Genomic DNA, 23130 nt, shown 5'->3' on the forward strand with positions numbered 1-23130 from the left:
GGCCTTCCCCCCCTGCACAGCTCTGGCCGTGTCCCCCCTACGCCGCTCCGGTCGCCGCTCCTCCCCCCCCCTGCGCAGCTCCGTCTCCCCCACCCTTTTTGTACAGCACACAGTGCCACATACACACACACAAACTCACAAATGTCCTCGGGCACCAACAACTGCAGTGAGGATACAGCAGCCCCCCTCCTCCCCCACCAGCGGAGGCGCCTCTCTCTTGTCCGGGCGCTCCGACCGGTCGGTCCCGGATGTGGGGGGGCGGAGCATGCAGCGCAGGCCGCCGGCGTCGGGAGGACGCTGAGCCGCCCGATGAGCGGGAGCAGCCAGGCCGCTGGACGACGGAGCACATGTGCAACGCGCAGGTGACGGGAGCACCGGGGACCGACACGGGGCAGTGGGGGGGGGAGTGACACCCGTGGGTGACACCAGTGGGGGTGATACCCGGGGGCAGGGGGATTCAGCGGGACACAGAGAACACGGGGGGAGAGGGACTCAGAGAATATGGGGGGAGAGTGACACAGGACATGGGGGGAGAGGGACACAGAGAACACGGGGGGAGATGGAGAAGAGGAGAGTGTCCGGGCGGCAGGCCGCGGGGCGAGGAGGAGAAGAGGAAAGCGGCCGGGCAAGGCCACAGAAGCAAGCAAGCCAATGAGAGGGGGGCTGGGCTGGGCCACGGACCAATCTGATTGGCCAGAGGCTGAATGGCAGACCGACAGACCAATCAGATTGCCCATAAGAACAGCAAACATACAAAGTTTTCAATTATATAGATATAGATAGGGGTACAACAGTTACAGACCAGATTCAGATGTGAGACAGCTTTAGTTTTGAAAGAACATAGACTGGTGGTGGCTGTGAGAGTCTCCGGTAGATTGTTCCAGTTTTCGGGTGCATGGTAAGAGAAGGAGCGGCCGGATACTTTGCTGAACCTTGGGACCATGAACAGTCTCTTGGAGTCAGATCTTGGATAGTAAGTGCTGCATGTGGTAGGGGTGAGAAGCTTTTTCAGATAGATGGGTAGCTTGGGCAAATGGAGTGAGGGAGCAGGATACCACATATGCAAAAAAGAAGATTAACAACATAGTGCAGCACAGTAGACTGGATCGTGGAGAACACAGAAAATCTGCAAATGTTATACTCATGTGTGAAGTAAAGCATATCACACTCAAATAAGGTGTACAGGAACAGTGGTCCAACGTGGAGGGCCCTCTGAACGTCGCTATAGGACCAAGCTCATGCCGAGGCCCGGGTAGGATCAGATGTAATAGTCCTCCCAGTCGCCCATGAATAATTTGGCGTAGCTCGGCACGAACTTAGACCCATGGCTGTACCACACTTTTGCAGAAAAAAATGACCATTGAAACTATAATAGTTATGAACTCTATCCCTTCTAAAATAAATTAAACAGGGTTCAACAGTGGTTGTCCGCGCAGAGAAAGGCACTGAGTGGCTGCACGCAGAATTTAGCGTGTTACGATTGGTCCATTCTTAATTCATGCCACCTGTGACAGAACAAATGAAGAACCGGCTTGATCTTTTATTAGGATAGGAATTAGTAGAGGGTGTACGACTCCTGACGAAGCTGCTGAATGTAGCGAAACGCGCTGAATCGAAGGAGCATCATCCGCCCGGCGTTCCATGTTTCACCAAGTGTGGACTCTGACACTTGGAGGAGCGGTGAGGACGTCTTTGCTCTATTAACCATTTCCTATTTGCCTGTTTTTAATGCACAAATTGTAAGTGCGCACTTATGAGTTTCCTTTATTAAATATATGTCCTATATAGTCTACGCTATGGTGTCTCTTTGTTTCCTGTCCTAGTGCACCCCTACATCCTTTCTACGTTCAGAGGGCCCTCCACGTTGGACCACTGTTCCTGTACACTTTATTTGAGTGTGATATGCTTTACTTGGTCACACGTATGCGAGTATAACATTTGCAGATTTTCTGTGTACTCTACGATCCAGTCTACTGTGCTGCACTATTGTATTCTTCTTTTTTGCATACAGTATGTGGTATCCCGCTCCCTCACTGCATTTGCCCATTGTTCTCTAAGGAAAAAGAAGACATTTTCCATGTTTGAAGGTTGAGTGGGATAATTTTATGTATTTTTACTGTTTGGGGTTGTGTATCACCCTGGGTCATAATATCACTTCAGCTAGCCTCTTTACCACGGGGGGGTCACTGTTTGCCTTGTTCATTCATTCTCACCACTTTGAGTCTGTTGCCAGTTCTACCAACCTGAGCGCCAGGCCTGTGCTTTTTGTTTCCAGATGGGTAGCTTGCCCCGAAAGTATTTGAAGGCAAGACAGGAAAGATGAACTTTTGCACCTAAACTCCAGTGATGACCAATTTAGTTCTTTGAGCATTTCGCAGTGAGGTGTGTTGTAGTTGCATTGGAGAACAAAACGGCATATTGAATTGTAGAGCGTGTCAAGTTTGCTAAGGTGGGTTTGGGGTGCCGAGCCGTATACTATGTCCCCATAGTCGATAATTGACATTAACATCTGCTGTGCGATACACTTTCTGACCAGCAGATCTAGGGAGGATTTGTTCCTGTAAAGTACACCTAGTTTGGCATAGGTTTTGGATGTCAGGGTATCAATGTGCATCCCGAAATGTTAAATGGGAGTCAAACCATATGCCCAAGTATTTAAACTAGTAACAGGAGTTAGGGTGGTATTAGCATTGGCTCTGATCTGAAGCTCATTCATTGGAAGCTTTAAAAATGTAGCCTTGGTCCCAAATACCATTTACAGTCTTGTCAGTGTTTAAAAACAGTTTGTTTAGGGAAATCCAATTTCAAGTCTAAAAAAGTCAGATTGAACTATGTTTTCAAGGTCGGAGAGACTGGGTGTGTTCATATAAAATTGTATCTGCATACATGTATATTGAAGCTCCCTTACAAGCTGATTGATGAACACTGAGAAGAATATGGGCTCCAGAACAGAGCCTTGCGGGACATCATAGGTGATATCCCAGGGGTTGGAGTTAGTGCCTGCGATTGACACATGTTGGGATCTACATGGTAGGTAGGAATTAAACCAGTGTAAAGCATGCTTCCCTATTCCAGAGCGCTGGAGTTTGTTAAGGAATATAACATGATCAACAGTATCAAAAGCCTTTGCAAAATCTAGGAATATTGCACCAGTGAGTTGTCCCAGTTCCATTCCACACTGGATTTCATTGCAAACCTTTAGCAAAGTAGTTACCGTGGAGTGTTTGGGGTGAAAGCCAGATTGGAATGGACTAGGGAAATTTGTCTTGGTATAGTAATTGCTTAATTGGGAGTGAACACATTTTCCATGACTTTGGATAGTATTGGGAGAAGAGAGATTGGCCTGTAGTTTGAGACCGTGTTTTTGTCCCCACCTTTGAAGATTGGGACAACTCTGGCAGTTTTCCAGGTCTTAGGGATATGGCCTGCAGACCGAATAGAGTTGACTATGGAAGCAATTGGTTTGGCAATGGCTGGGGCACCAAGTCTTAGGAACTTGGATTGCAGTAAATCAGGTTCACATTGGCTGCTTAGTTTTAATTTGAGGAGCGATTGTGTAATCTCCTCTTCAGATACTGGGACAAATTGAAAATTGTGCGCAGTGTTGGGAGAGGGTGGGGCTATATGGGTACTCTCAGAATGAGGTTTGTGGTTTGGGTTGCATTTGAAATGTCAGTGGGGTTTGTCAGAGTAATATCCTCTTTAGTGATATTACTTGGTTGTTGATAGCTAGAAGGCTGGAATATATTGTTGATAACCTTCCAGCAGTTAGCTGGGCTTGATGTTTTTTGGTGAAGATTGTCAGAGTAATATTGTGCTTTTTGCATGTCTTGTTTGCCTTGTGCACATATTCCGCAGGCATCTGTCGTTATTAAGATCCTTGGTAGTGCCCGTTACTTCGTAGATTTTCCACAAGGTGCCCCTGAAATGGTAGAGTGCTATAAGGTCAGTTGTAACCCACGGAAGGTGGGCCCCCCGTACTCTTATTCTGCGTAGTGGAGCATGGGTATCACAGAGTTTTAAGAACTCGGATTGGAAATAGTTGAGCGCAGAATCGAGGGAGTTAAGTCGATTCTGTACCAAGGGCAATTGGTAAGGTCACTCAAACTGTTGTGGGTTAAAGTTTCTAAGTGTTCTAGTGAGGAGAACTTTAGGGCTTGATTGAGGTGGTTTAATTTTCCTAACACAGTACACTATTGCATGGTCACTGAAAATGTCAGGAAGGATGCCAGAGGATTGGATTCTGATGGAAAGAATCCAGTCTAGGAAGGAGTGGTTGTGAGATTTGAGGTTTGTCCGTGTGGGTTGGGAAATGAGTTGCGTTAGGTTAAGTGACTTGAGTTGTATCTGGATTTTGTGGTTTTTAGGGTCGATCCAATTGTAGTTGAAATTCCCAAGAACTAGCAGCTCACTCTTCTCATTCTGAGAGGAGATGGAGCCAAGAAACTGGGTGATATCAGTCAGGGGCTTTAGGGGGGCGGTAGATGCCATCAACCAAGACGGGCTTAGAAAAGGGGAGGCAGATTTTGCCAACTTGGATTTCAAAGAGGGTGGGCTTGTGAGTCAATTTAACAGTATAAATTGTAAGGCGTCTGCAATATAAAATAACACCCCTCCTCCTCTCTTTGACATATCTTTCCTAGAAATGGAGTATCGCTGATAGGCGATATTTGCATCGAGGATTTTAGGGGTTAGCCATGTTTCTGTGAGAACAATGGCTTTGGGTTTATGCATAAGGCTGCGCTTATAGTGCGACCGTCGCGTCAAAACAAATGCATTCAGGAGCTTCTCCGTGCCTCTGCCTTTCCCCCTTTATGCCTAAATTTGAAATACAATTTTCGCGACGGGTGACGTCATCAGTCGCGTCGCCGGCACTATAAGTGCGGCCTAAGGCACCAGCCCTTACTTTATCCAGTTTGGGCAGCAGGCTCCGGATATTTATATGGGTGACAGAAATACCTTTTTGGAATTTGAAGGGGGTATTCTCAGGGGTATGGGACAGAGTTGAAAAGGGAGGGCCTGGGTTAAGTTCAATATCACTTGCTAAAGAGATTAATAGTATGAGTAGAAATTTGAGTAGTTGTTTGCAAGTTGTACATTTGTGATGTTTGCCATTAGTGAGCGGTGGTTGGTGTGCTGGTTTTCAGTGTCATCCACCAACATTCAGTAGATAGTGCAAGGTTTTTGAGTAATCCAGGATGTATTGTGATATTGGGTGTGGGCCAGGAGGGAGGGGATTATAATGGGTAGAGAGTAACATTTCCATGAGGCCACAAGAAAGAACAAAGTTGAGCTACATAGCAGGTTCATTATCACAGATGTAGATAATGTTGCATGAAGCTGTTGTGAGCCAAGTGAATTTGTGCAGACTAAATAGCCGAGGTATGCATTTTCCTTGTCAAAATGCTTTGCTGCAATGCTAGGGCCTATTCAGGGTTTGCAGAGGGTTGGGGGGGGTAGGGAGGGGGGCAGTTGTGTGCATTCAGTGTTGGGAGAGGCTACAGTATAAAAAGGTATAAAGGGGGTCGGGGGTTCAGTGTGCTTGATAACAAGCATGGGATCATAATGTCGTCAGGTAAGCTCACCGTTTGTTGTCTTGTGTAGAAGAGTTTACAGAAAGATCCAGTCCCCAGTTCACCTCAGGTCAAACTATAGTCTAAATATATATTCTCACTTAAATATGATCACTATATCTATATATTCTTATTTAAAGATGATCACTTTAAGATGCATCATTTTAGATGCAAATGCCCACCCTGCTAATGCCTCCCTTAGACTGGTATTACATTTATTCATCTAAGAAGCAGTCACATGACACTAACCCCCCCCCCCCCCCCCAATAAATCTGCCTATTACAAGTTGAACGATTAGCAGCACACAATTAACAAAACAACTTTTGCTATTCAAAACATACCAGAGATCAATAATAAAGGCAGGGTGGGGTATTTCTTTTAAAACAGGGGGTTGCAGATCAATCAGTGGGTTAAAACATACCTGTGAAGAGACAATGCAATTAGTTCCAAGTCACATCATCTGAGGCTATAGATCTTGCATGAAGAACAATTTATATATATATATATATATACATACACACACACACACACACACACACACACACACACACACTATAGTCTAACTATTTATTGTCACTTTAGGATGCATCATGTTAGATGCAAATGCTGATGGGTACTTTACCTACATCTTTCTTCATTGAAGAGGCACCAGAGCAGATGTCATAATCTCTTCCAGCCACACTTTATACTCGAATCACCCTATTTCGTAGATATGTTATGAAGCATTATGACAAATATCTTGTCTTAAGGTTGATCCAGTATAGCATACGACGCAGTGCATGAAAGAATACACATCTAAATCGTGTTCCTCGGATAAAGCACATAGCAGAGTTTCCCACTCCCTCTTATCAGAGAGGCACTGAGGGGATGTACAGTACCAGGCAGGGCTCGGGAACCAGGGGGCATGGCCTCACTGGTATGGGGTGGTCCCATGACTTCAAGGGGCAGAGGCATGACATGGGGCATTCTTTTGATGTGCGGGGCATAGTCTCTGATGTCCACTAAAATTTGTTTACCACCAAAAGGATGCCTTAAAAAATATAATGAATATGTAGCCTTGTCTTCCGTCAATGAATGTTATTGGTGCTATAGAATGAATTAAACAGTATATTTATTTGTATTGTCTTTCAAGAATGAGACCCAAAATAGATGAGTAACATGGAAGCAAAGAAACTAATACGCAAACACCTCCAACCAGCAAGACCTATTCGTCGTGTTGCTGCTGTGCACAGTAAGTAATTTTTATTTATTTTTTCAGTGAAGGGATTCGTTGACAACAAAGGTGTCTGTGGTTAGACAGAAATACCCAGATAAAAATGACGTTTTTTGTTGTTGTTGGGCATGATAGCTAATGAAAAACTCGAATTAGCCATTATCTCCCTCTTTTAAATTCTGCCCAGGGACGTTATCCATTTTTTGTCCCCTCCTCCTCTTCTTTTTTTTTTTTTTTTAAAGAATGATCGCACTGTAATGTATAGGAAAATGATATTTCCTGATTCTGCCCCCCCTCCACCCCACGAAAGAGGGTAATAAAGGATAACTCCTCCCCTCAGTGCAGTAGGACAGGAAACTCTTCTGCATGTAATGGCTTATAAACCCCTGCCATGCACCTGCTGAATAGTTTTTTCCTCTCCTACAGCGTAGCAGTAGTTTTGTTATTTTTTTTAAAGGAACTAACTCCCCAAATCTGCACCTAGTGTAGTTGATCCACTGGTGATTTCAAGCCTCTCTTCCCCCTGAAGATCCAGCAACGTGCATACTTTGTGACTTTGACGGTAGGGGTAGCTGACTCACCAAGTAAAGGCGAAGCCCAGCTAGCTACCCCTAAAACCGTGTCTACTGGATGGCTAAGTAATGTGTATCTCAGCCAAATGCATTTAATGTCTGGGGTGGGGAATGTAAAATAACTTATATGTAAAAGTGTTGTCAGTAAAGCCTTCATTCCCTGTGACAGCAATTCCCCAGCTTAGTGAATCAGTATTTTCCTGTGATCCAATTTGGGTGTCAGCCCTATAAAATGTAAATTATGTTATGTGACTGTAAGTATAATTTCTATGGAAGGACACTCAGTAATTCACTTAGCTGTAGCTGTTCCATGGAAATTATATGATTAGAACCAAGGTTGGGGCAGCTAGGTGTCCAGACTCAAGGTGAGAGGTGAAAGGCAGACAATCAGATCTGAGAGTAGAGCTATTGTACGACCCAGACTCTGAAGCGCCTACCCAGTGGGAGGTAGAGGACCAGCTAACAGAATCAGTGACCGGGTCTGTGCCCCGCAGGCACTGTTTCTGTTTAGCAGTTTCAAATTCCCCACTCTCCGAGTCTTGAGTCCCTAAGCCTGCTCCCTCCTTCCATTGATTGGTTGACAGCCCGGATCAATGTTAAAGATATAGATCAGGGGAGCTAGGTAAGGAGCCAGCGCTCACAGGGCAACTAGTTCAGAGTCCCGATCTAAGCTGTGTGTTAGTGGGATTCTGAGAGTGATCCCACTGAGCTGACGAAGCGAAACTGGCAGCAGATTCAAAGTTGCTATTGCGCAAATAGCACTTTGAATTTCTGGAAAAGAAGCGGACAATGTAACCCTATTGAAGCAGGTCCCCGCACCTAGTCGAGGCTAGAGACTTCCCCCAGGTCCCCAGTGTGGTGAGTGTATGTGATATTGTGTATTTTGTGTAGTTGCTGGTTGTGCCAGAATAAACCCTGTTTATTCAATTACTTTGTCCTGTGATTGATGATCGTGATCCCTGAAGTTTTTGGTGTTAAAAGTACTGGTCTTCCGTGGCAGTGACTGCCCCTGAAGGCCCCTTGCGACCGGGGCTGAGTTTTCGGAGGCGTCTGCAGCGCAGGTGAGTAAGGTGCAGGCTGCAGGGAAGACGCGCTTGTCTGTATCAAGTGCGCGTTGCGAAAAACCAAACGGCTTAAAGCGGCTTGCGCCTGTGCCATCAGTGGTCCCAGCCTGCACATATTTAAAGGGACAATACCTTCTTGGTGCCCAGTTGCAGTTAGACATCCCAAGAACCGGGTAAATGTCTCAAGGAACTGGACATGTAAGTAGTCGACTTAAACTAATGCAGGATGACTGACTATAAAGAGTGCATATCATAGAAAGTGAAGATTCTTGCCTATGTTTTTTACTATAGTACTTCTTGGTGGTCATCCAGGAGAGGAGACTGTCACGAGAGCTTGCGACAGGCTGTAATTTTACACCAAAAACTATATATATAAATATATATATACCTGGGTTTGAACTGGGACGAGACTTAAGATATAATAAAGTGATTTTATTCCTTGATAAAGGTGAACACAACAGATTATACAATAACAGGCAAAATATAGACACTTACGTAAAAGATGAAAATAATGAAAACAGTCCCATCTGAACTGGTAGTTTCATCCAGCAATCAGGAAATCATTCAGCAAACGAAGACAAAGGATATATGGGTGGACAGCAGTTTATAACCCTTTCTCCTTCTATTCTTAACCTTAAGCACAGGGGATTGGTTTACAATTACCTCCAGCCACTCACTAACCCCCCTGCTAGTTGGCACATGCGCAGTAGAACTCTGGGGGGTCTCAGACTTAACCAAAAGTTCATATTTACTGCAAATCATTGCATAACTTCCGCTCCGTAATACATACAGTCAGGTGAGATATATTACTGCATTCTGGGACACCTGACGCTCGTAGGAAGACCAAAAATTACATTGTAATATGAACATTAATAGAGATATTAATATCTGGCATTTAGCAGCAGATCCCTGTACAGGGTTTAGACTCCCCAAGATCGGCTTACTCTCGCCAATACACTTATGTAATTCTTAGCCGGTTCAGCCAAGGACATCTCATAGTATTCTTATATTTAATAAAGTTACTCACTTTTGATATCCTGTTGGGGGATACCTTTTGCTGGAAGGTGTGAATAACAAACCCTTCCCTTCCTTTTGCCTGCTTCCCGCATAAACAATTCCCCTGGGAAGCCAGGCTCAAATCTAGCAGGATATCCTATTTAGCATCCTACTGGCCACGTCAATAAACCTTTTGAAGTGGGCTTTTGCTTTTCGCATAACCAATTAGGTCAGTTACCTATTGATCAGGGCGATGTATCACACCTCTCTGTTGATATACACTTCCAGTGAATACTCATATGAGGCACCATTTGGTTCCTTACGCATTACAAAGACAGGCATTCTGCCTGTACATTAGCACACCATTAGCATTCTGCCTGTGTATTTCAAAAACTACAAAAAGTCACTTTATCAAAAATATATGTTTCTCTTATGACAACGTTATATTTTTAATATGTGTGTACTTGGGGGGTGACCCGGAGGCTGTACCCCAAGGCTCAGGGTCCTGGCTTACTCAGTTACCAAATTACCAGTTTTCAGGTAACTGTTTATTCAGCACTGCATATAAGATTAACCCCTTAAGTCCCAGTGGGTGGGTTATGCAGACCCTGATCCAGCAACAACATCATTTACACAGGGGAATAAGCATTTTCATGTTATTTAACAAGGGTTAAGTCATAGTTCTGGGCCTCAGCCCAGTTAACCCCTTGTCTCCCTGGCGAGGTTAGAGGGGGGCCCTTGGGGAGTAACCCCGTTAATCCCGGGCCAAACCCTCACTATCGTCACACCTCCCCGGCTCAATGGGGCCCTGGTGCCCCAGTCGCCTCCCCCAGGCACTGGGGTACCACTGGCGCCCTTGACGCCCTCAATACGTCCTGAGGGATTGGCCTGGCAAAATTGTCCTCCGGCATTGACCAGTACACCGTGGATGGTAAAGTCCAGATCCTGCAACGCCGGGCATTCTCCTTGGCCTCCCTCTGCCCCCCACCCAGTGCCTTGGGAACCAAGTCCATGGTGAAAGGGGCTCCTGTGCAGTCCAGGCTGCACACTGCCCAGAGACTGGCATGTCTCTGCATCTGCAGGAGACCAGCTATCCAGCACAGACCGTCGCTTCCCTGTCAACCAAGTCTGGGAAAGGGCTATGTCACTATTCTGTAGGGACCCTACCTGCCCTGGCTCTGTGCCACCCTGTAGCTGCTTCGCCATACTCCTGACTCTCCTCCCTGGCTGCCTATCTACCCACAGCCCCTCCTTTGGGAACCCTGGGGAATCTGTCAGGGGGGTCACTCCTGGCCCGTCAGAGCAAGGGACTTTCTGCCTACCTAGCCAATCCCTAGCTTCTGCCAGCTGCCTAACACCCCACTGACCTCCTATCTCCCCCTGCTCCACGGTGCCTCCCTGCCTAGCCTCCCCTAGGCCCAGCACCTCAGCCTGCTGCTTACCTCCCTGCAGCCCACCTGCACTCCTCTCCTCCCTGGGCAATCCTACCCCAGACCCTGGAACTACCTGAGTGCACCTACCTCCCTGACCTTGTCTCCCCCTTACCAGGGATGAGCTCAGGGGCACCTCTCCAGATGCAACCGCCTTAGCGCTTGGCTGGCAGGTATCCCTGGGGTGGCAAAAACTGGCCACTGCCCATGATACCCCCAGCCCATAGCCAGGCTGCAACAGGGGGTTGCTGATCTGAGAAACCCCCTGGGGCTCTGCCAGGGTAACGGGAAACTCTAGCGTCACTACCTGATGCTTTCCCTCCCTGGCTACCACTAGCCCTCCTTCTCTCACTGAGATCTGCTGCGGGCTACCTACCTGCAGCCTCCCCTCACTCCGCTTTTCCCTAGCTAATCCTAGCCTGGACCCTAGGGACACCTGAGTGAGGCCATCTCCCTGACACTGTCCCCCCATTACCGGGGATGAGCCCAGGGGCATCTCTCCAGATGCAACCGCCTCAGCTCTTGGCTGGCAGGTATCTCTGGGGTGGCGCAAACTGGCCCCTGCCCATGATACCCCCAGCCCATAGCTAGGCTGCAACAGGGGGTTGCTGATCTGAGACACCCCCTGAGGCTTTGCCAGGGTAATGGGGACAACTGGCTGGCTCACTTGCTGCCTTCCCTCCCCGGTTCCCACTGGCCCACCCAACCCTCTCCCAGGCGATCCTACCCTAGAGCTGGGTGCTAACGGGGCTAGCCCCTCTCCCTGAAGCTGTGCCCCCATTACCGGAGGTGAGCTCAGGGTTGCTGGTGCAGATGCACCCACCTTAGCTCCTGGCTGGCAGGTAATCTGGGGGTGGTCTAACTGTGCCACAACCCCTGGTACCTCCAGCCCATAGCAAGGCTGCAGCAGTGGGGCTCTTAACTGAGAGTCCCCTTGCTGCTCTGCCCAGGTAATGGGGAAGCCTGGCGGCCCTACAAGCTGCCCTTCCTTCCCCTCCCCTGAGAACTGATGCTGGCTACCTACCTGCAGCCTCCCCTCACTCCGCTTCTCCCTAGCTAATCCTAACCTGGATCCTAGGGACACCTGAGTGAGGCCCTCTCCCTGACACTGTCCCCCCATTACCGGGGATGAGCTCAGGGTTGCTGGTGCAGATGCACCCACCTTAGCTCCTGGCTGGCAGGTAATCCGGGGGTGGTCTAACTGTGCCACAACCCCTGATACCTCCAGCCCAGAGCAAGGCTGCAACACTGGGGCTCTTAACTGAGATTCCCCTTGCTGCCCCGCCAGGGGAATGGAGAATTCTGACTGCCCTACCAGCTGCCCTTCCTTCCCCTCCCCTGGTGCCCCTATCGCCTGCCACCCCCCAGTCACCCCTAGAGTGAAACAACAGGGTACAGTCATAGGGAAACATAAGTCAGAGTCAGTCTGCGACTTGGTCTGGCTTACCTTGCTGGTCCCCGCAGAGACCGCCGCCTTCGTTGGTCCCAATTGCAGGAGGACTGGAGCGGCCGCCGCCGGCCCCATCTGGGCTGGGCAGCACCGGGCCGCTGCCGCAACAGCGCCCGGGTTGGGTACAGGTAAAACGGTGCAGGACAAGGGTCCCAGGTCTTTGTGGAGGAACACAGCTCCATGCAAACTTGGTAAAATAACCCCCTCCCGCAACCCCTGTCCCTCCCCCCGAATAAAACTGCCGCCGGCAGGATGCCGGAGTGGCGGCGTCTTCTCTGCCGCCGCCGCTGGTTCTCCGCCGGGATCAGGTGGATGGCCGCTGCTCTCCGCCACTGTTGCTGATGCAGCCCGTCCAGGTTCTCCAGGAGACGTCCCGAGGAGGGTTGTCGCCCTGGCTGGGCGGGAGCCATCAGAGGATGCCGCTAACTGGGTCATCTTTTCCGCAGCTCGTGAGCGTTGGCCCTGAGGGGCTTCTTCGCCTGACCGCGCACGGTCAGGGCACTGGGCATTATTGTGGCCCATTTGTTGGCAGTGCCGCAGCAGCTGCCGGTGCTTCTCCGCCACCGGTGGACTAACCCCAGCAAGGGGCAACGGAGTCCAGAGCGGAGTTGCCTGAGCGCCGGGCTCATTCCAGAGCTTCTCCGCCGCCGGTGGACTAACCCCAGCAAGGGGCAACGGAGTCCAGAGCGGAGTTGCCTGAGCGCCGGGCTCATTCCAGAGCTTCTCCGCCGCCGGTGGACTAACCCCAGCAAGGGGCAACGGAGTCCAGAGCGGAGAGGCTTGAGCGCCGGGCTCTGGAAGGGGATAAGTGGGTCGGATCATCGCCAGCTTCAGCTGCTCGAGCCGCTCTGCTGGGGACATCTCTCCGTGTGCAAACATCAGGGCCAGCAATTCTGGGTAAAATGGACTGGCCGCCGCAACGGCCAATACCTCTCCTGGTGCAAGACCACCCGCTCCCTCCACAAGTCTCTGCCGTCCCGGAGCTGGGTCCCTTCCCTGCTCTCCGGGCGGTGTGATGGTTACAGCAGCTGCAGCAGTGGATCTTTGCTCAGCCTGCCGGGTTTCATGCTCACCGATTGCTGTCTCTCTCTCAGCCTTGCTGGCTGCTGCTCCCCGCGCCGACTTGATGCACTCCTCTGGTCTCAGTGCCCGGCTCCAGTCAGACGGATGGCCGGCACTTTGGTTCTGGAGGAAATGCTTCTCACAAGTAGGGGAACAGTGAGGAGGTGCCATATCTTGTGTTATATGTTGTACACTGTGTGTTCAATATCTTTAGTCCCAGGAACTTGCAATTACCATCAAGTTCCCACTGGATCACAGTACCCCGCAGAATACTGTAATCCAGGTCCAGTTCAATCCCACCGCTGCCACCAGTTAATTACAAGCCTGTCACGAGAGCTTGCGACAGGCTGTAATTTTACACCAAAAACTATATATATAAATATATATATACCTGGGTTTGAACTGGGACGAGACTTAAGATATAATAAAGTGATTTTATTCCTTGATAAAGGTGAACACAACAGATTATACAATAACAGGCAAAATATAGACACTTACGTAAAAGATGAAAATAATGAAAACAGTCCCATCTGAACTGGTAGTTTCATCCAGCAATCAGGAAATCATTCAGCAAACGAAGACAAAGGATATATGGGTGGACAGCAGTTTATAACCCTTTCTCCTTCTATTCTTAACCTTAAGCACAGGGGATTGGTTTACAATTACCTCCAGCCACTCACTAACGTGGGAAAGCATTCTGACCCATGCCCCCCTGCTAGTTGGCACATGCGCAGTAGAACTCTGGGGGGTCTCAGACTTAACCAAAAGTTCATATTTACTGCAAATCATTGCATAACTTCCGCTCCGTAATACATACAGTCAGGTGAGATATATTACTGCATTCTGGGACACCTGACGCTCGTAGGAAGACCAAAAATTACATTGTAATATGAACATTAATAGAGATATTAATATCTGGCATTTAGCAGCAGATCCCTGTACAGGGTTTAGACTCCCCAAGATCGGCTTACTCTCGCCAATACACTTATGTAATTCTTAGCCGGTTCAGCCAAGGACATCTCATAGTATTCTTATATTTAATAAAGTTACTCACTTTTGATATCCTGTTGGGGGATACCTTTTGCTGGAAGGTGTGAATAACAAACCCTTCCCTTCCTTTTGCCTGCTTCCCGCATAAACAATTCCCCTGGGAAGCCAGGCTCAAATCTAGCAGGATATCCTATTTAGCATCCTACTGGCCACGTCAATAAACCTTTTGAAGTGGGCTTTTGCTTTTCGCATAACCAATTAGGTCAGTTACCTATTGATCAGGGCGATGTATCACACCTCTCTGTTGATATACACTTCCAGTGAATACTCATATGAGGCACCATTTGGTTCCTTACGCATTACAAAGACAGGCATTCTGCCTGTACATTAGCACACCATTAGCATTCTGCCTGTGTATTTCAAAAACTACAAAAAGTCACTTTATCAAAAATATATGTTTCTCTTATGACAACGTTATATTTTTAATATGTGTGTACTTGGGGGGTGACCCGGAGGCTGTACCCCAAGGCTCAGGGTCCTGGCTTACTCAGTTACCAAATTACCAGTTTTCAGGTAACTGTTTATTCAGCACTGCATATAAGATTAACCCCTTAAGTCCCAGTGGGTGGGTTATGCAGACCCTGATCCAGCAACAACATCATTTACACAGGGGAATAAGCATTTTCATGTTATTTAACAAGGGTTAAGTCATAGTTCTGGGCCTCAGCCCAGTTAACCCCTTGTCTCCCTGGCGAGGTTAGAGGGGGGCCCTTGGGGAGTAACCCCGTTAATCCCGGGCCAAACCCTCACTATCGTCACAGAGACATCCAAGATAACATTGTATGTATTACACCATAAAAGTAAGACAACTAAAAAGATGAGACTATGTGCGGCATGCGATAAACCGGCAATAGATGCACAGAAATTGTGTGAAGATTGTTTGTTAAAAGTTCACTGTTACAGAACCTAATGAACAAATGAGTACCTTTTTTGTCTTGGATGAAAGACCCAGTCTCGCAAAGCATGGAAATGATAGTATGACAGTCAAGCAGTTACTCCCAAAAAAGTTCTAGGTCAGACGAGCCTGGATAAAAAGGGAGGCATCTTCTGTTGGATGAATCCGAGAAGTTGAAAAGGACTTCAAGACTTGAACCCGCCCAAAATGTATGTGGGAATCGCAAAAACAACCACGTTACCTGTAGATGATGCAGTTTCCTTGGATCGCAGAATGGAAAGTGGTCTGAAAATCTTTTGTAGTGGCAGTACTCCCATGCAAGCTAGCGGCTGCAGCACCGTCACTGTCCAGAGCTGTACGCATCTGGCTAGCCAATATTGAACAGGCACTTAAAATGCATGTAAAGAAAACATAAATTTGTAGCACTATCAGCGATTAAACAGATTTTATCTCTGCCACATCACTAGATGCGGTATGGCTTTCAGCTACCATGGCACGATTGGTGGCAGCCAGGTGAGCGTTATGGTTAACGAACTGGGCTGTAGATTCAACATTAAAGAATAACTTATGCTCTCTACCTTTCGAAGGGGAGTACCTGTTGGGATGAAAATTGAACGCTGTTATCTCAAGTCTCTGGAGGTAGGAGCGTGTTTCTCCCACAAGAAACGAATACACTTTTCAAACTATATCAAGATTGAGTACCATAGAGACGCAAAGGCATACCGTCCCGGCAGCCTGCATGAAGAGGTCAAGGAAAGCCTTTTTGTGGATCTAGCGGAAGAGGATCATTTTCAAGAGACAAGTTCGCATGAAGTGAGGTGTACCCTACAGTGCACAGACGTGTGAAGCCTTGCACAGTTCGTGTTTGTATGGGCTCATTCAATCAGTGACAGATGGGTCCTACAACTAGAATGAAATGGGTACCATCAGCGGCGTATATGAGGATCTGCGCCACTAGGCACTTACCTGTGGCTGCCGCCCTCTTTCCGAATCACAGCATCAAACCGTGCGTTATATAGTCAGGCAGGAAAGAACCAGGAGCTCAAAGCCGATTGCCCAGTCAATGTCTAATGCTATGGGCAGAAAGCCAAGTAAAAAACATCACGGCAGTTCATATACCAGGGTACCGCAATATCACAGCCGATTTCCTGAGTCACACGCATATCCATCCAGGAGAATGGAAACTGCATACCAGAATCTTCCAACAGCTAGTTAATCACTTGGGTCAACCACAAATAGACCTTATGACAACACTTCAGAACAGGAAAGTAAACCAGATTTGAGCAAGGTCTAGGAACCAGCATGCAGTTCAAACAGGTGCTTTCAGCTTCCCTTGGAGATTCATGCTGACTTACATTTTTCCTCTGATCCCAATGATCGCCAAAAAGATAAAAGCGGCCAAGGTAGAGGTAATGGCCATAATTCCATACTGGCCAAAAAGAGTCTGGTTTGCCCCCACCTGATGAACATGACAATAACGAATCCTGGCATCTTCCGACAAGTCCAGACATGTTGAAAAAAGGACCAACATCCAGACCCCAAAATACTAGCTTTACTAGCATGGAGATTGTGGCAAGCTTTGAAAGTAAAAGGAAGCTGAGATAGAACAATCCAGACGTTAATGGCAGCAATTAAATGTGCCTCCTCCATAAGTATACAACCGTATTTGGTCTGCTTTTCAGAATTGGTGTGGAAAGACAGGTTAACAGTTGCTTGACCCTTCTGTCATACCAGTAATAGAGTTTTTTACAGGAAGGCTTTTGATATAGACCTCAGTTTAAGCTCTCTGAAGTTCAAGTTTCATCAGTATTACTAGAGGAAAAACCTGGATAAACTTGAAGTAAGATTCTTACAAGCAGTAAAACATTTAAGACTGCTGAGAATTACAGTTCCAACGTGGGACCTCACACTTGTCTCGGAGTCTATCGGATCGTTCATTTGAACCCTTGCAACAAATCCTTATTAAATATTTATTATGGGAGACCGTTTTTTTCGAGGCCCTGTCCTACAAATAACAGTTTCTCACAGTCCAAGATAAAGTTGTATTGAAACCTTTCTCTCTGATTTTCTAGAGAGGTGGGCGAAGGGGCATGTTGCCCCCAGGGTGGGTGGTTAGGCCTCTCGGGTGGGTAGTGGGAGGGGTTAATCCCTTCATTACCTTAGCGGTAGTAGCTATATCTCCGGAAGCAGGAGGTCCCCGGGGCTGGAATTTTATGTGGTTCAGTTCCGGAGACCCACTGCTTCAATAACGTAGTTTTTAAAATAAAAGAAAGCATTGTGATCGCCTGTTAGAGCTATGCAGGGAGAGGGACAGATTCTGTCTATCTGCGCAGCTCTTCCAGACTGATGCAGCCCGGTAGGATTAATACTGCGGGAGTCCCATTCAGAAGCAGGGACCCCCGCAGTGTTAATTCTGATGGACAATTTATCTGGCCACGGTGAATCCGCGAGCAGGCATTTGTCAGGCAGCTGCCGTCTGCGGTTTTGTGCAGGAATTTTTGAAATCTAGATCTGGCTACATCTGTACAGTATGTCAGTAGTTCCAATTACTGTCATTGATGCATATCAAAATTGCCTAAAATCAGAAACTAAAGGACAGCAGTGCATTTCTGTGATGAGACATGCATGAATTTCCAGATATCTACAGTAAATGTGGAGATCTTGCATAGCAACATGTTAGTTTGTTAAATAGTGTTTTTGTTATTTCTTGTACAGAGTGCTTTACAGAGATAATATACAAGACATAATAGTTACGGAGAAGTGCATCAAACTTTGCAGTTAAATATTAGGGGTTAAGGCACTGCCGGAAGAGCTTGCATTTCAAGTCTTCATAAAGCTTAATGACTTATTTCTTTGGTGACAATTATTAGTTTGTTTTGCGTAGCACCAAATTTAATGAATAAGGTAATGTATTTAATGAGTTAAAGCTACCTGTATGTAATTCTTAATGAGGCAAATGTAAGGGCTAAGGGCAAATGTGTGACAGGGACAGTGTAGTCCATTTTCTTGTGTATCTTGATAAAAAAAAAATTCTCTCTGTCTCATGCTGTATTTGTGGCACTATAACCACTGAGGATTCGTAACGTTACCTTCACTTGCCATAATAGCTTCTTTTTGACTTATAGTATTGTTGGTCTTTGCAGCGTTGTCCAGCATTGGTGCTTTATGCTTACGATTTACTCCACAGAGAATCACTTTGTAGCACAGCTGTTATTAACATTAGGATTGACTCATATACTCTTGAGAAAATGCTTTGAATTATAGACGGTTATCTTGCAGTACAGCTATACTCAGGAGTACACAGGGTTGATTATTTACTTACCTGATATTGGTACTACATTTAGGTACTATTGAGTCACCAGATATATTTTACAGATTTACATTGTCCAGATCTTGTATAACAAGTTCATGTAGTGAGCATATAATAACATCAGTACTGTAATTAGCTGAGAGGTTTTGGATGGAGTTGCACAAGGGAAGTACCATAGATTCAAAAGATCTGTGGGAACGGACATGAAAGAAGGAGCGATTTATGCCCCGAAACGTTGCTCCCCCTTGTATTTTTCACCTTATCTTTTACATAGTTTTTCCCTCCTCCCCTTTTTTGTGTATTCTCATGCCCTTGTTTTTCTTCCACTCCTCTCCCTGTATATATATTGTTTTTGATGTTTAATGAGTTGTACTCTCCATGCCTTTATTAGGGGCAATTCTGTATTGCATCTTTTTTCAATACATCATTCTTTTTCAAATTGATATTAGTCTGATTATCATTTAAACTGTGTGCTGGGAACCTTTGTATCTTTTTGTGACTCTTTTTGGGGGTCTGAGTTTCCTCCCTGTTCTGTTGCACCACGATATTAGTTTATTATTGTTAAATTCTTCTCTGGTGGAGTGCTACGTAACACACGTACTACTTGCTGTATTTCATATTTCATCTGGATGAGCCTTGTTACTCTATAGATCTCATGCCAGTAGGTAGGACCACCTCTTTACGTCATCATTTCCTATTTAAGGAACCACCATATAAAGCTATATATCAAGAAGTGCAAGCTTCATAGATTCTGTATAAAACGGTTTAATCAAAAATAGTCACCAGAACTTTCACTCACCAAGGAAGCACATAATATCGCATGTTAGAGTAATAACTATTGCACAGGATGACCAGCTCACGGAGTAGATGAGGGTAAGCAAATGCATCTAAACGATCAAACATTCACCTTGCCGTTGGTAGATAAAGGTCTGCAACAAGTCAGCCCAGGATAGCAGTGGAGTCCTTTTGATTACTCCAAGAGAAAGTGGAAAATGCACCACCAGATGATTCAAAAGTTATGAGCCTCAAATAGAAGTCCACTTTCCGTATAAACAAATTCAGAGTGTCAGTGCACATGACCCTATGCGTTTCCTCACATGACTTAATCGGGAAATGATTGGTTGACAGGTTTCTGAGTTTAAATACCCACTGTTGCTAAGCAACAAACACAGACCACAATCAGTCACTTGGTTAGATCCAACACCAACAGTCAAATAGCAGCATACAAATGAGCTTAGTACATAAGAACATATTGAATGATATACCAATGACAATAGAATAATATAATACCGGTATATGAAAACAACAATAATACAATAAACATAGGAAAGGATCAAGAAAAATGTAAGAAAATAGAATATGGAAACCATTGAAATAATAAACTTTAAAAAAATATGAAATGAGAAGATGGTGGAGTATTTCAAATTGGATGTCAGAAAAAATAAGTTTTATTACATTAAATAACCATATGTAAATAGACATACATACTCAAATGTTAGGGTAAGCCCTAAATTGAACCACAGGGCACATACTAAGAGAATAAAGTAAAACAGATACAGTACATTTTTAATATATTAATGAATCGATGAATCCAGAACAGAAAATTACAACCCAGCAGAGGATGAGACCCAAAATGAATAACTAGACCAATATTCTAGTATCTATATACTCATTGAGATGAGATGGTGTAAGAATCCCCATATTGTTAATCCAGAACGATTCTCTAATAGAACAACCTGAACCTATCCCCTCCCAATTTGAATGTGGAAATGTATACAAGTCCCATAATACTGGGACTAGCTGGATAGTTGGAATTACTTGAATGAAAGTGTCTAGAGACACACTGTGTAAGAACCTCTTTCATGTTGGTACATCTATGTTCGAGGAATCTCACTCACAGAGGGTGCTTATTCTGACCAATATATTGAATTTTGCATTCAATATATTCCAATTATGGTCATGGCACCAAAGACCGGAAGCTTTGCTGCATTCCACATATTGTGGGAGTTGTGCCCCTACCCTTCTACCCCGCTCCCCCCACCCCCCCTGCTTGCGTGGGCACCAGGGAATCATCCTGTGCTAGCCTCTTGCCCCGGGCAGCAGGGGTGGGCGGGGAACTAAATGCTCCAGCGGGAATTAGCCCGCCAGTCTCGACCTCCCCGTGCCTACCTCCCACCCGGGCAGCAGCTTCGGGGATCGGGAGCAGGGGGGGAAGTGAGGTAATAAATAATGGCACTCCCCCTCAATAATAGAAGACGAATCTGATACCAATCATCTGGCGGGCAGCAAACAAGCTCCTGCTGGCGGGCAGCGCAGCCCAAGTAGGCCCCAGGAAAACCCTTCACCTGGGTAGGGGAGGGAGGTGTGGGGGGCGGGCCAGCAAGGGTGAGGCCAGCCCCCTGATTAGGAGATCCCCTTGCCGATGGCTGGGTTGCCGCTTTCTGACAAAATGGTTCTACGCAAAACCTAATAAAGAAACTCTGGCTAGCAGGCAAACTGTACATACAGTGTTAGTATGAAATAATAATTCTTACAAAAGTCTGGATGCAGAGCAATTTCATTTTAATCGCATCTACATTGAGCTTTAAATATAGCGGTCTTTAAATTAATGTTATGTGGTCAGAGCGTGTTTTTTTTTTTTAATTTGTTTTTTTTAACTTTTTATTTCAGTATTTTATTCATGGGATACAACAAAAGAAAACAGGGGTGGAGTGAAGGTTAGCAAATAAACATTTCACTTTCAAAATATCACTTGTGCATATATTAAACAGAAGATTCATAAAACAATTACATTCTTGTATTGTCTTTCCCCCCACCCCACCTTTAATTATTTGTTTAAGGCTGTCAAGTCCGGAACTGGAAATATATTCTCCGGTCAATCATGAATGACCCACTTACATATATTATAGTTTGAAGTGTCCGGGATTGTCTGCTTTTCACATCGGGACTGACAAACCGGGTATTAACTTTATCTGTCTGTCATATCTTGGGAAAGGGGGTGTAATACGGGGGATGGGATGGAAAAAAAAAGGGGACGGGGTGGGAAGGAATGGGGAAATTTGCCACCAGACTTTAGAGCAGCGGTGCGCAAAGTGGGAGCGTTGGATTTTGGGGGGGGAGTGGGGCGGGTGCTTGCAGAGCCCCCGTGCTCTTCCCTGAGGCATTTAAATTAAATGCTGGGAGATCATGTGAGGCCTCTGCAACAATAAAACTTACCTTGATGCAGACCCTGTGACGCGTCGCTGTGGTAATGCGGCATCATGCGAGGTGACGTCAGATGGCCGTCTCCATGGAAACGGGGTCACGTGACCCTGCGGTGTCATTTGACGCCACACACAAGCTAAGGGGGGGGGGCGCAAGAGCGAGGGGGAGCTCGCAGGATGCGCTCCCCTGCTTTAGAGCATATTATCTTCTCTCAAGCTCAAGAAATTCTGTCCTCCTACAGGGTTCTCCCTGCTCAGATCACAAATCTCTCCTTCCAGTGTCCCTATCTGCACATTCACGGTTCCCAAGTCTTGTGGAAAGCTTTGATTTTTCTGAGTCAACAGAGCAGTTAATTTATCCATTGTCATAACTTCATTGACTTGTCTATTCACCATATTCTTTGAAGGGGGATTGGGATGTTTCCATCTACTGATATCATACAGCGAGCGGCTGTAAGGATATGTGAGATTAGTCTACTGGTTGAACGGTTGGTATTTCCAACCGGTTTGGCTAGTATAAAAATCACTGCATCCATCGGGAGGGGGATCCCTACAACCTCATCTATTCGCATCTTCACCATTTCCCAGTATTTCTGGATCTTGGGGCAGAACCACCAGATGTGAGATAAGTCACCCACCTAGCCACATCCTCTCCAGCAAACATTTATGAAGCTTGGGAAAATCTTATGTAACCTGGCTTAAAACGCTTTGGCCGAAGGGTTGAACTAAATTACCTTTTTCAAGAGAATATATAGGTTTTGCACTGTGTATTTTTGTCACATTGGAAATAGCTTTGGGCATCTTTGTTTGTTTTTTGTTGTATACATTTAGCCACGCCCACTAGCACTCCTTTTGACACACACACACACACATATATATATATATATATATATACCCCAGATGAAGTCTTTCACAGACGAAACCGGTAGAGTGAGGGTCTCTGAACAGATCTCCCTGTCTGTCTGAAGTAAGGACATTTTATTCTTCTGCCGTGCTGCAAAGCCTTATTCAAGGCTATTGGGACTGTGTAGTTCACTTTCAACCAAGGGAACTTCAGTGATTGTGAACACAGGGCATAACCTGAGAGGAGTTCCTGACATCACCAGCCTCTCTGCTGCAGTCACAGAAAGGATTTTATCCTTACATCCTGTTATCCTGTTTATTTCAGCTACATTGTAAGTAGCCAATTTTCTTGCGCTTTATTTATATGATAAAACGTTCTTCACTATATTGGCATTTTTCTCTTTTATAGATCATATCTCGTCCTGGATTCTTATAAGGATATTCTACATATTTATCCCGCAGGTGTTAG

The 23130-nt window shown here is 46.1% G+C and overlaps 1 protein-coding gene across 6 annotated transcripts in view; it reads left to right on the forward strand.

Moving 5' to 3' along the window:
- Positions 1–23130, forward strand: part of C2H8orf88 (chromosome 2 C8orf88 homolog) — a 78956-nt gene that overhangs the window by 20754 nt on the left and 35072 nt on the right. For 4 of the 6 annotated variants that reach the window (XM_075582880.1, XM_075582902.1, XM_075582887.1 and 1 more), the window contains one exon: positions 6706–6804. In XM_075582880.1, coding sequence (XP_075438995.1) covers positions 6723–6804 — 82 coding nt within the window. In that variant the 5' untranslated portion in view covers positions 6706–6722. Of the gene's footprint in view, positions 1–2275; positions 2383–6705; positions 6805–21285; positions 21333–23130 lie in introns of all 6 variants that reach the window. The other 2 variants (XM_075582912.1, XM_075582896.1) reach the window with 2 other exon arrangements.

Source organism: Ascaphus truei, chromosome 2 (assembly GCF_040206685.1).
Source record: "Ascaphus truei isolate aAscTru1 chromosome 2, aAscTru1.hap1, whole genome shotgun sequence".
In the NCBI taxonomy this organism is placed as follows: Eukaryota; Metazoa; Chordata; class Amphibia; order Anura; family Ascaphidae; genus Ascaphus; species Ascaphus truei.